Below are 12,494 nucleotides of genomic sequence, written 5' to 3'. Positions count from 1 at the left end.
AGAGACCCCCTGCATGGCAACTCCCCCCAAACAATTCTTGACATTCTGGGGTTCCTTATTCCCCTCACTACACCGTCAGGCTGCTAGAGACACCTCTGATTGTGCAGGTTATTAACTGGCAGCAGATAATGAAACAGCCAGATTTAGAGCTTTGTGGAAGATATATTATGGACATTTCTGAGTAAAGCCACTTTATTTCTCCCACTTAACAAGAGGATTAACAAACAAAATGCAACATATGCAGGATCTTAAGGAGAAGGCAGTGGTCTTGAAATTGAGGCGCTGTCCTGCCAGACTGCACTGAGATGCCCCTTTCCTTAGAACTACTGCAGTCTCCCCTCCGGAGATAAGCCAAGATGCAAATTCTTTCTCTATCTAGATATGTGGTGATTGTGCCTGCTTACAGAGATGGAGGAATCCTGATCGTGCTGATTTCGGTAGGCCAGTTGAGGGGAAAACACTAGAAAAATATGTTTAAACCAATTCCACTTGGAAAACAATGTGAGGGGCTAGCAGTTTAGTCTGCAAGGAGGCAGATTTGAGGCAACATCCTGACTTCGGGCCCTCGGGGTGCTCGGATATTTTATTATAGAGTGATTTTAATTTGGAAGGGAAAAAAACAACAGCAGACAAGTAATATTCAGAGGCTCCCAGAATCTGGGGGTCAAAGCTAGCCTGCTTCGGGCATGGTGCCTTTTCAATGTCAGAATAAGGAAAAGGGTGAGGATTTCATCCCCTCCTAGAAATAGGCATGTTGAGAAAGGAAAACATCCTGTTCTTTGAGAAGCTCAGTGAGGCGATCACTTAATGTCAGGCGGTCATAATCCTGTCTGAAGAATTGGTCTCATTTTTCATGTCAGAATTAATATTGGTTGAGATTAGATGGCTTAATTTAGACTATTTACATTTTATAGTGCTAAAAAGGAGGGCTCCAAGCCACTTTCTGGCAGCAGCAAAGCCAAATAAATAGGAACAATATAACCTTAAAAAAATAATCCATTCCTGCTGCTGTTTCTCTTCACTGGCGAATTTTGAGTCATTTAGCACAACGTGAAAACTTGGATTTTCATTGCCAGAAAAATGTAATGCTTCCTACTAGCATTGGGCTTTTTATTGCCCACAAATCTCCTATTCTGGTGACCTTTTTGACTTGAGTTTTTGTCTTCTTGACACTAAAGCATCCAATCAATTTGATCAAAAGTTCAATCATAAAAAAGCATCTGGTTGTTTCGTCTACAGACAGCCAGGTTGCCCGAACATTTGAGAGGATCAGTCCGTCCAGCCACCAACCCTGACATCGCCCCAACACAGACCAAATGCCGTAGGTGAACGAATCTTTTAGAATAGGAGGGAACAGAGCTAGAAGCCAGCCTTGACTTTGAGGGGTGAGGACGGGAGGCATGAACAGGATGTTGGGGTCTCTTCCTTCTCCTGCCGTGGCCACCTGACGCCTGCTGCAGAGTAGGGGATGGGGAGGTAGCCCTCGGGTCCTTGCAGGCAGCTCTGGGCAGGAGAAATCTTTACGATGGGGCTCTCGGCAACATCATTCTTAGGGTCAAGACTTTTCTGGTGCTTGCAGCCACAATAGAATTTAGAGGAAGCTAAAGCCACCTGCCCTCATCTTGTCTTAGGTTGCAACCAGCTCAATCCAGTTCCGTGAAAAATGAAGGTGAGGACTGTTGTTTTTATAGGAAAAGAAAAAAAATGCCCCCACTGTGCACCCCCAACCCCAACAGGCTTATCTCAAAGTCACCAAAAACTGGGGATAGATCATGAATCATTTTCTCTCTCTTTCTTTCTCTCTTTCTTTCTCGTGTGGATAGCCAATTTAGACTCTCTGGGCTACAATTTTTCCTGATTTTTCAGTGCACAAACAGCCAGGCAGATGGAGGAGGAAGGGAATGCGGGAGGCAGAGAAGGGAGATGCTCCGTGTTTGCACCTCCTCCTGGGCTCGTCTTGTCCAGTCCATTTCTTCTTGCAAACAGCTCAGCCCGAAGCAGAACACTGGTAATAATACCCCCAGATGCTGTATCTAATCGATCTTACTTATTTTCCCTCCAGGGTGCAGGCAGGACTCCAGAGCCCAGGTGTGCTCAGCCCTCCAAAGCGGTCCAGCCTTGATCCTTTATGTTACAGTCACAGAACCTTGAAAATGTGATTCTGGCAGTTTGCCACATACCAAAAATTTGGGGAGAAGGTCACGAATTGATGCCTTAGATTTATTAGTAGCCCCGTTAAGCAGACCTTGGAATTCTACTAATGGGTCTTTGTAGACAAATCAATGTAATATTTCTCAAAGGAACAGAGTGACAGCTGGGTGATTTTACAGAATTATCAGGTATTGGGGGGAAGGTTTAAGCAAGGCTTCAGTTACTATAAATTAGAGCGATTTTGTTTGTTTGTTTCCCTGGGGTTTGCATGAGGTAGAAGCTCTCCTTTATCATTTGCAGACTTGCTGTTTTGACTTACATGTTTTAGAAATCATGCATATGTTTTTCTCTACCTTTGGCATCATTTTAGACACTATATTTTTGCCGTAGAGCTCTGTTCTTTAGTCGTCTTCCTTTTTGAATCAAAGTTCCTCTCTCTTGATTCTGTAACCTCAGTAAATCTAGCAGATCCAGTTGTGCCAGGTTGAAGAAAACACATTTAATACATTTAAGAATGTGCAAGGTAAATGAAATATGAGGCTATGTCATATCTAAGATTAAAACATTAACTGTCCTTGGGGTCATGCTAGTTATTCAACAATTTATTTTTTTTTCACACTCTGCGTTCAACTAACTCGTGACAGTTCATCGAAATGATGTACTTAGGATAATTACTGATTTAATTAATAGAAAACCATTTAAGAAACTCAGTTGTATTGCCAAGAATGACTTTAAATTACCCTGCTCTGGTGCGCCCCCCTGAGGCGTGGGTTAGTAACATCATGATAGGAATTCCGGGTCAGTTAAGCTCTGCTAGACTTTGAGATGCTTTCAATGATTGTAAGTACGGGAATCACAGCTAAGTTTTATATCAACTTCTTCTGAAACAGCTCCAGGGAGCCCCAGTTATTAAAAAATCCTGGTACTCAGAATGTAGAGATGATAATTCAGAATAAGGAAGCAAAAAAAAACCTAACGCTGTTTTAAGTTGGTTACCACCTCCCACCATCATCCTTACGGGAACCAGGGTCCAAGGTGGGAGATGCGGCTGCATCTGTAGCTCGTTCTCTATCCATCAGCCGTCTGGCACCATCTTGTTAGAAGATAGGGACCCAGGGCCTTTGTGGTCAGTGGAATGGACCAAGGCAAACTTGGTCAAGGATCCATCTTGGCTTGACAAAACATAGACCAGCCTTCCTCCTTCCCTCTGCAGACCAGAACACCCCATGGGTGTAGTACAGCCTGCCCGAGTTGGCCCCTAACATTTCAGAGTTGCCCTGTACCCGCATGTTTGACATGTTACCAGAACTCCCAAGCTTTGATAGAGCGCCACTTGCCTCTCTTCACTAACGCCAGGTTCCCGCAGAAATCAGCTACCCTCGTGGGGGACTGCTGACGTCTTACCCTAAATCAGAGCAAGGGACTCTGGGAAAACTTGGCCCTGTGGCTCCCACCCCTCGAGGTATTTGAGTCTTATATCTGGGAAGGGCTAGTTTTCCAGGGTTTTTATTTCTTGGTGTTAGGTCACTGCAACCCTGGTATAAAAATAGGTACAATTAGTATGTTACAGATTAGACTTTGCATTTCTAGCTTTGTGCCACTTCCTCTAATAATACCAATTTTGGTGACACATTTCCTAGAATCCTGAGCTTGCTTCGATTGCTAAAATCATCCAAGAGCGGATCATAGGACAGACCTGTTTGGTCCTGATCGGGTCTCTTGGCCCCCACTTTCTCTTTCCGCTACCTTCCGAGGTCTGTCTTGATTTTCTTGTTTTACGTTCAGGTACCGGTGCCTTCATTCTCCACCTCAAGGCTGGCGTTTTTATTGATGACTAAGCACACATGGTTTTCTGTGTCTGTGGCAAAAGGCCCTCTCTTGGCTGGCTCCACAGTACCCACCAATGAATGGGGGTGGTGGGGAGGTAGGGCTTGAGTTAGGCATCCCAATTTCAGCCGAACTGGGCATACATCGAGTACACCTGTCACTGGAGCCAGTGTCCAAAACTCAGCCCTAAGGGTCACAGCTGTAGCATTATTTCAGCATGAGCAATTCAGTATTTAATGTTCCTTGGAAAAATACATCATTCACGTATTAACCCTTAGAGGACTTCACAGCGGGGGTGGAGGGGGGGTGTTGCTGTCATCCATAATTTGCTTGGCTGGTGGGGATAGCATACCCCTCCCAATTCTGTCTTTTGGAAGATCACTTCTCATACAGTGGAGACTAGGGTCAGCAAAAAGAGCAACATCTCATTTTGCAGCAGCCACAGACTTCCCGGGGGAGAAGTTAGACTTTCTTTCCATTTAATTTCCATCTCTACCTGAATAGTACAGGTACTGCTTTTGGCCAGCCAGCAGCTCTGCTTCTTTCCTCTTCTCATGGTAGCTTAGATTAGCCTGCCATCTTTGGCGTGTCTTAATTTACAACCAAGTGCTGGGCTGGTGTGGGGGGGAGTTCATCATTAATCAGAGCTTCTAATTTTATGTAAATGGCCCCCAAAAGCAACCACACATTTTAAATGTGTTCCCCCAATAGCTGGACCCTTCTTCCATCACCTGGGTCTTTATAAATGAATTGGCCATCTGCAATTAATCCACATAGTACAAATCGTTTGAAAACAGAGTTTGTCTGCCTTCTGAAAGAAACTAGCTATATTTAGTTTTTAAAGCAAGCCTGCTTTGTGTTCTTTGTAAAGTCAGCGACATTCTTTCAATTTTTTCGGTGTAATTAGCACAAAAGGAGTCGTAATCTGAGAAGGTAGTATCGACTACAGAAACTGAGAGACAGGAATGTTCAGGAACGCAGCCGAGGCAGCTTTCCCAGTCTTGGGCGGCAGGCAGAGACCCTGGGACGAGGCTGTGGGTAGAGCTGAGGTCTGCAGCTCATAAAAAGGTCCCCTTTTCATCTGATCCCCAGACTGGTTGCAAATGCTCAAGGCTTTGAGCTGAATAACTTTCTCCTCATAACTTCCAGAGGTCAGCAAAGACCTTAGAAAGCCACAGGGCCAGCTGGGCTCTGGGGACGTTGAGAGGACTCCCAAGAGGCCAGGGAGAGGGCTGTGAACACTGCTAAGCCCTCAATAAACCACCGAGTGAGGGAGTGGAGGGGCGGCAGCCTGGCAGGGAGTAGGGGGCTTGTGCGTAGCCATGTGCAGAGGGAGGCAGCCTTGAGTCGGATGTGCCCTGATGGTTCTCCCCCCCCACCCTGAATAAAATCCCAGGGAAATGGATGGAGCTAAACTAGGATTATTTTAGATTTTGATTTAAATTGAAATCGATTTTTTCTATTTCAATTTCAACCTGTGTGGGCAAACACAAAAAAAATGAAAAGCTATCTACATTTCTAGACAAAATAAACGTGTGACTAATTATGTCACATTCATTGCTTAATTCAGGGCTTTCTGACAGCAGATGTAAACAGGACTAGAAAGGGGGTTTCAGTTAGGAAGGCAAATGACACCCACAGTCCTGAGAGCATCTCCGTTGTCCCAAACTAGTAACTAATTGCAAGGCTGTTTGAAAGTGATCACCCACACTTGGTTAGCAGGTAAATAAAGTCGTAATCCAGGATGTAAAGAACTTGTACTTAGCAGTTGTTTCCTTTGTATATATGTATACACAAAGCAGATTTTAATGAAAGGAAATTTATTACCTGCTCACCCCAGAGTGTTTAACTCTCTAAACTCTTAATTCTATGGGGCTACATTTGAATAATTGAGTATAATGAAAAAAATTAAAATGTTTAAAATAAGAGCTTCTTATTAAAATTAAAGGGCTTCTTATACCTAAGGACATCTTAGTAGGATTTCAGCACACTCTTGGTAGTGCCAACCTTTTTGTTTTTCCTGTTGTTACTCGCATAGTAAGACATTGGATCAAAATGTCATTTAAATAAGGCACCTTGTAAATAAAAATGAAAGTTAGCTTACCCACACCTATTTTTAACTAGTCTTTCCCACATTATTCCTCATCCTGGATGAGTTTCTATCTTCAAGGCCAAGTTACAAGTTCTGAGCAACAGATTTTCCCATTACCTTAGTCCTCTTGAAAATTTTTGCCCCCAAGGGATGTTAAAGATATTTGGGTTTAGGAAAATTAACTTTCCTGCTATAGAGTGGTAACATCTGTACATTTTTTTTACCCAATTAAGATCTCCAATAAGTGGGTCTATGGGTCTCTATATGGGTGAGATCATTATGCCCCTAACCCAAACTCTCCATCTAGAATCTTCAACCAAGGCTAACAGGTATATCATGCAACTTAAGTTTAAGCTTTAAAAGAGATAGAGTAATGCACAGTCTCTTTTTTATTGTTTTCCCCTTTTAAGGTAGATGATGACTTCATTAAAATCTGCCTCTCACCCATTCTGGGACTCCTGGGATGGTGTGAGAAAGGTCCTGTGGTATTGGAGACTGGGAGTTCACAGAGGGCAGGAAGGTGTTCCCATAGATGGGCCAACCTATCAGAGTCAGGAAAGATGAATAAAGGTGCAAAAAGTCCCAACTGCCCTCACACTGTGGTTTTAAGTAGATGCTTAAACAGCATCCCAAACCACCGGCTCAATATATTGGGTCCAAAAACATTGACCAGTGTATCCCCAGGTTCTGTTTGGATTGGACCGTGTCCTACATAAAAAACAAAGTATTTTAAAATTAGTTGATGGAAATTAAATAGGGGGATTTCATATGCAGTTAATTCCTTGGCTCCAAGTTTTCTAAAGTGAAGTTTTACTAAAACATTTGTGTTGGTTTAGAACGTAAGTTTAGGAGTACTTGTGGTTGAAGTTACTAACTAGTGAATATGACAAGAAAAAAAATGCAGGTGATCACTACATTAGATTTTTAAGAACTTTATGGTCCTAAATAATAGAACCTTTTTACTAGGGATTAATGGGGATGAGGAAAGGCTTTTTTAGTCCCACAGCACAGACTTCAGGTCACAGTCATTTGCAACAACAATTTCAGTTATTCTGTTAAATAAAGTGCAGAATGTGCTTTAAAGACAGAAAGAACCATGGAAGCACTAACTACTATTATTAAAGCCTCACAGCCAAGGTTTCTGTTTCATTGGAAACCTATTTATTGTTCCCTAGGCAATATAAAAATATTATATTTTCTCTGGGCTCTTACAATGACTCCAATTAATGAAAGGCCAAGAAGGACACTCTTGTCCAAAAACTGGATTACATCACTAAGGGTGATGATATTTTTAAGATTCTAAGTTATAGCGAGTGTATTGCTTCTAAAAGCAGACAAGGCATTTTTACTCAGACAATGCCAAGGAACACATCCACCCGTCAATATGAAGCTCACAAGCCCATAAAATTCAAACCCTGACATGTGAATTCATCTATTGTTGTAAAATATGCAGTGTTGGGAAGAAGAGTTGCTAGGCCACCCCTGCGGGGTAGCGTGTGACACCATCTGTTTAGCCAAGTTGTATCATTAGGTGACCTAGTGTTTTAAGTTAGGGGTGTGTTATTTTCCCAACTTGCTGGCTTTGGCATGAAGCAAGTCACCTGAGCCAGAGACCTGTGCCCCCCTGGGCATTTTATACCCTTTGCCCCTCTGAGGAGCCGAGCCGAAGTTTCTACAACTTCCATCCCTTTCTGAGCTAAATGAGAGGTTCCTTGCACTGGAAAACCCTCTAGTCCAGACTGTTCCAAGAATTATGCTAATGATTGCTCTAGTCTCAAAGCATAAAGCAGGTACTTAAAATGGTCACCAACCTATTAGAATAAATTACTGATTTATATGAAAAGGTCACACATGGTAGCTTCCAAATCTGAATGGCTTTTTAAATAAAATTAAAACTTTTAAGGCCCAGGTATGCCAAATGTTGGACTGAAAACTAGACGGTGTCAGCTCACCACACCAATTAAGTAAAATCTCATCTTTCACTTTGTGTCGAGTGAAAACAGAAAGCTGAACAGACCACAAACGAGCTTGTGTTTCAGAGTTCTGAGTGTCATTTGCTTACCTATAAACCCTGATTCCACCTGCTGTCATTTATTTACAAAGTAAATGATTTGTCCATCAGTGGATGGTCATAATAAAATATAGGTGAAATGTACACTTAAAAATATTTTTTTTACCCTCAAGGATGGCCTGCTAGGTTAGAGGTTGAAATGACTAAAGTCTGACCTTGCTGTTTACATTTCTTGGACAACAGTCCCAATTGTACCTTGCCTGGAATGAGTGTCAGTATATGACATAGGACTGCTTTGCTCCTTTTTGAAGTTCAGGTGTGATACTTATCTTAAAGGGTGAAGGTGGTCACCCAGCTCTGGGATTTCCAAATAAGGAGACTCTTCATTTTATTCACTGTAGTAATGTGTAGGTACTGGCATAAGTATCAAGGTTTTATCGGTTACTATTTACCTTGTTCCTCTTAAATATAATGTATTTGTGTTTTGTCACATTAGAAGCAGGAAGGAAGATGCTTTTGAACAAATGGAGCATAACAAAAATTTCTGGCCTGTTCCCCCTTGTTATAAGTCTTTATCAATTTTGTAAAACTGACAATCAGTCAACTAATCAAATTCAACCAAGTTTTTATTCAATATATATAAAGATATAAAACTTGGGCCCTGTCTTCAAGTGGTTTTCTTGCAGTCGGGGAATGACTAGGAGTCATCATCTCTTCAGACTGTAGTGAAATTATTGGTTGTGAGGCGACTGACCAGTACACGCAGGTCTATTGGTTCAGTATTTTTCCCTGCTTTTCTTTAGGTGAAAAGCACCAACCTGCAACAGTGCTTTCTTTGAGCTTTCCTCAAAAGAAGGTGTTAATTTTGTGCAGAAGAGAGGCCATAATCCAAAGCGTGATAAAGAACTTCAGTTTGGATTGTGGGGTGCGGAGGGCCAGAGCAGCAACTTTTCAGCAGAGCTGGAGAAACGGGCAGGCCTGCCCTGAGGTGAGGGAGCAGCTGCAGTTTGAAGGGTCTGGCAAGCAGCATTCACTTCCTGGCCTCAATTCCCAGTGTTCTCTGGAGACTTGCAATCATGCTCTGTGGTCTTTCAGATCCTCAGAAAAGAGGCCTTGTAGAATGGAGGTAGGAGTGTACCTGGTGGGCCAAGAAAAATGTATGTGACATCGTCGTCTGTCATATCTTTTCTTCCTTAGCATTGAGCAAAGAGGGGAGGGGGCAGGGGGGAAGGCCCCTCTCAATTGCCCTGTTGAGTGGTTAACTGTCTTTCTATTTTCAAAGAAAACTTCAAAACTCTTGACTCTCTCAAGGCCTCTGGAAGTATCAATCACCCCTTTCCCCCTAGATAGGTAAGGTGTGATTCTGTTTACAGGGAGGCTTCCTTCCTTTGTTTTTATCCTCCAAACAGCCCCAGTGTTACTGACTGCTGAGAAGTCAAGGTTAAAGGTGGGAGAGAGTTCATGAAAACTTTGTCCACCTGGGTTTAGGGCAGGTAGGCCTTTGACACACCAGAGGTAGTAGCCATGTCTTAGCCTGATTCCCTGGCTAGTGTGGCTCACCTGGCCACAAGGTGGGCCTCCCGAACCATTTATTGAATGAATTATACGACTGAATGAATGAATGAACTGTACTCAAGCAGACGCACCCGCGGCCCACAAGGTCCCGGAAAAAGTGAGCAGCGGCCGAGTTGAGAACTTTGTGTCGCTGCTCTTAACCTAGTGTCCTCTTCACATCCTAGTGCGGGACACTTTAGAGTTTTTAAACAACTCTCAAATTCGTGTTCAATTAACGACTTTTCCCTCTGTTCCAGAGACCCTCGTGGCGCTCGGGACGGGCCACTGATAACCGGCCCGCCACCTTCCCACCTGGGGGGCAGCGAGCACACACCCCGCACCAGGGCCACCGCCGCCGGCTCCCGCGTCCCGGGCGTGCCGCCTGCCGCCTACTTCTCCCGGCCGTGCTAGTTTCGCGCTCACAGCCCCTCTCATCGGATGCGAACCCCTTTCAGTCGTCGTCGCGATTACTTGGACTCGCCGACACCTTCCTCCGCGGGCGCGCGCCGCCGGGAGGGAGGGGCGGGTGGCCGTGCCGCGTGCGCTACCCGGGAAGCTGGAGGTAAGGAGGCGCGCGGCGGGGGTGAGCGCCGCCGTCGCACACTTTGCACGCCGCCCAGGGCTACACCACTCGCCGAAAATTGGGAGGCAGGTCTAGGAGGCGGGGTCCATTGCCCACCACCTTGGGCGCTCCGATGCCCCCCGCAGCCGTGCCCCACGTGCCACTCCGCGGCGCCCCCAGCCCGGCCCGCACCCCCGGGGCATGTGGCGGCCAGTTAGGACACGTCCCCGGAGGGCCAATTTTTCGGCTTCCCCTTCGGTTTATAGGGGCAGCCGCTGTGGGTCGGTCCTCTGAAGAGGCTGGGGCGTCATCGGGCTGGTTAGGAGCGCCGGTCTGCGGCGGGGACACTCAGTCGCGTCGGCACCGCGGAGCGGGCTGCGTCAGGTGGCCGGCCCGGCGCGCTGGCTGGCTGGCTGGCTCTCCCTCCGGCTCGGGCTGCGGCGCCGGCGGAGCGGACCCTGTCCGGCGCGGCGGCGGGCGGCCGGCGGCGGGCACTGCCTTGCGTGTGAGTGCACCTCACTCACATGTAAGTCTGGCCGCACCGTGGCCCCCCGCGGGAGGGCGAGTCGCCCGGCGCGGGGAAGAGCCGCCGGGGCAGGGGCGCCTGGCGCTGCCGCCCTGCCCCGCGCCGGCCGGGCACCCCCCAAATCTCTCCTCTCTTCTCCTCTCCATTGGCGTGCCCAAGAGCCAAACCGAGGAGCGCCCGAGGGTAACGGCAGACTCGTGCCATCGTGCCTCTGCGCTCTTCTTTTTTGAGTTGTTTGACATCTCTCGGTGCTTTTTGGTTTCTCGCTGTTGTTGGGTGCTTTTTGGTTTGTTCTCGCCCCCTTTTCGTTGCTCATCCTTTTTGGCGCTCACTCGTAGGTAGCCTGCCCAGCAGCCCGAAGCCCGGGCCGCCCTGCTCCGCAGGGATCACAGCCGACTCCCCCCGACACGGGGCGCACGGGGGCCGGCCAGGCCGAGGGCAAGCAGGGCGCCCGGGCCAGGCGCGCGCCGGGCACCCCAAGGTGGCCGAGCCACCATGCTGAAGATGGCCATGAGGATCAAAGCCCGGGCGGTGGAGCGCGAGAGGAAGGCGGCGGCGGCTGCGGCCGGGGTGGCTGCCGAAGCTGCAGCGGCGGCTGCGGCGCTGGCCGGGCCGAGAGAGCCGCTCGCCCCGCGGAGGAGCGCGGACTCCGAGAGGACCCCGAAGAGCGCGGCGCGCGAGGCGGCCCCCGAGAGGCTCCTGACCGAAAAGGGGCGCAAGAAGCTGGAGAAGAAGCTGCTGGAGCAGCGGAGGAAGGAGGAGAGGAAGCAGGAGAAGGAGAGGAAGAGGCTGGAGAAGATGCAGAAGAAGAAGAAGAAGAAGAAGAAGGGGGCGCCCGGAGCCTCGGAGGAGGCCCACGGCCCGGAGGCCGCCGCCGCCGCCGCCACCGACGAGGGCGCCGCGGAGGGCGCCGGCGGGGTCGACGAGGGCGCCGGCGGCGCGGGCGCGAGTAGGGCCTGGGCCGCGTGGGCCGCGGACTCGGGCGACGAGGACGACTCCTACTACGCGGTGCCGCGTGTCGGGGGCGTCGTGTGGCGGCCCGGGCCGCTGAAGGCCGGCGCGCTCGGCGCCCACCTGCCCCTCGTGGTGTTCCTGGTCTTCTCCGTGCGCAGCCCCTCGTGGGTGCTCAACTTCCTGCTGCAGAAGCGCACGGAGCAGGGCCGCGGCTGCGGCTTCGTGTTCGGGGCGACCTGCTGCTTCCGAGTGTTCCTCGGCTGCGCCTTCTTCTCCTACTTGGGCGGCCGCGCTCGGCGCCGAGGGCGCGGGCGCGCGGGGACCCCGGGGGCCTTCAGCTCGGGCCGCGGCGCCCGGCGCCGGGGGCGCGACGAGCGGCTCATCTAGCCCAGCCCCGCGCCCCCCGCCCCCGCCACCGGACACCATCGCTGCGTAGTGTGGAGTTTTATTCAGTATTTGTGCGTGTGTGTGGACACATTTTCCTTTTCGGTTGCTCTGTCCTTCGCTTCGTGCTCGCCTCGCTTTTTCCGCACGCCCTGCTCCCCGGCTCTCTCTGTCTCTCTCTCTTCTGTTCGAAAATTTTCCGAAGTCCGGGCTCGGGCGCGCGCTCCCTCCCCTTCCGCCCACCCCGGCCCCTCGGCGGCGCCCGCGGGAGGTGGGGGGGGCCGCGGCCTCGGGGCCGCAGGGCGGCGCGGCCCGGGGGGTGGAGCGTTGGCGTCGTGCGAGGGGTCGTCACTGGCCCGGAGCCGCCCCCTCTCCCCCCGCGGCCCGCCGGGCTGGGGCCCGCGCCGGGGGGCGAGGGGGCGGCTCCCCGGGC

The 12,494-nt window shown here is 49.1% G+C and overlaps 2 protein-coding genes and 1 long non-coding RNA gene across 3 annotated transcripts in view; 2 read left to right on the top strand and 1 right to left on the bottom strand.

Moving 5' to 3' along the window:
* Positions 1-12,494, top strand: part of LOC108406179 (neuroendocrine secretory protein 55-like) — a 57,432-nt gene that overhangs the window by 37,432 nt on the left and 7,506 nt on the right. The gene's annotated exons all lie outside the window — the stretch shown is intronic.
* On the bottom strand, positions 8,690-10,205 carry LOC118970248 (uncharacterized). Its single transcript, XR_005058059.2, has 2 exons — positions 9,970-10,205; positions 8,690-9,219 (listed from the first exon to the last, which is right to left on the bottom strand). It is a non-coding gene; the product is annotated as an uncharacterized lncRNA (long non-coding RNA).
* On the top strand, positions 10,495-12,398 carry LOC118970247 (uncharacterized). The gene is made up of 2 exons (XM_037006363.2): positions 10,495-10,723; positions 11,062-12,398. Exon 2 carries the CDS (start codon positions 11,219-11,221, stop codon positions 12,062-12,064), a length of 846 nt encoding a protein of 281 aa, XP_036862258.2. The 5' UTR covers positions 10,495-10,723; positions 11,062-11,218; the 3' UTR covers positions 12,065-12,398.

Source organism: Manis javanica, chromosome 5, assembly GCF_040802235.1.
Source record: "Manis javanica isolate MJ-LG chromosome 5, MJ_LKY, whole genome shotgun sequence".
Taxonomy (NCBI): Eukaryota; Metazoa; Chordata; class Mammalia; order Pholidota; family Manidae; genus Manis; species Manis javanica.
Note: the sequence above shows the minus strand (reverse complement) of the source record. Positions and strands in the feature narration are given on the sequence as shown.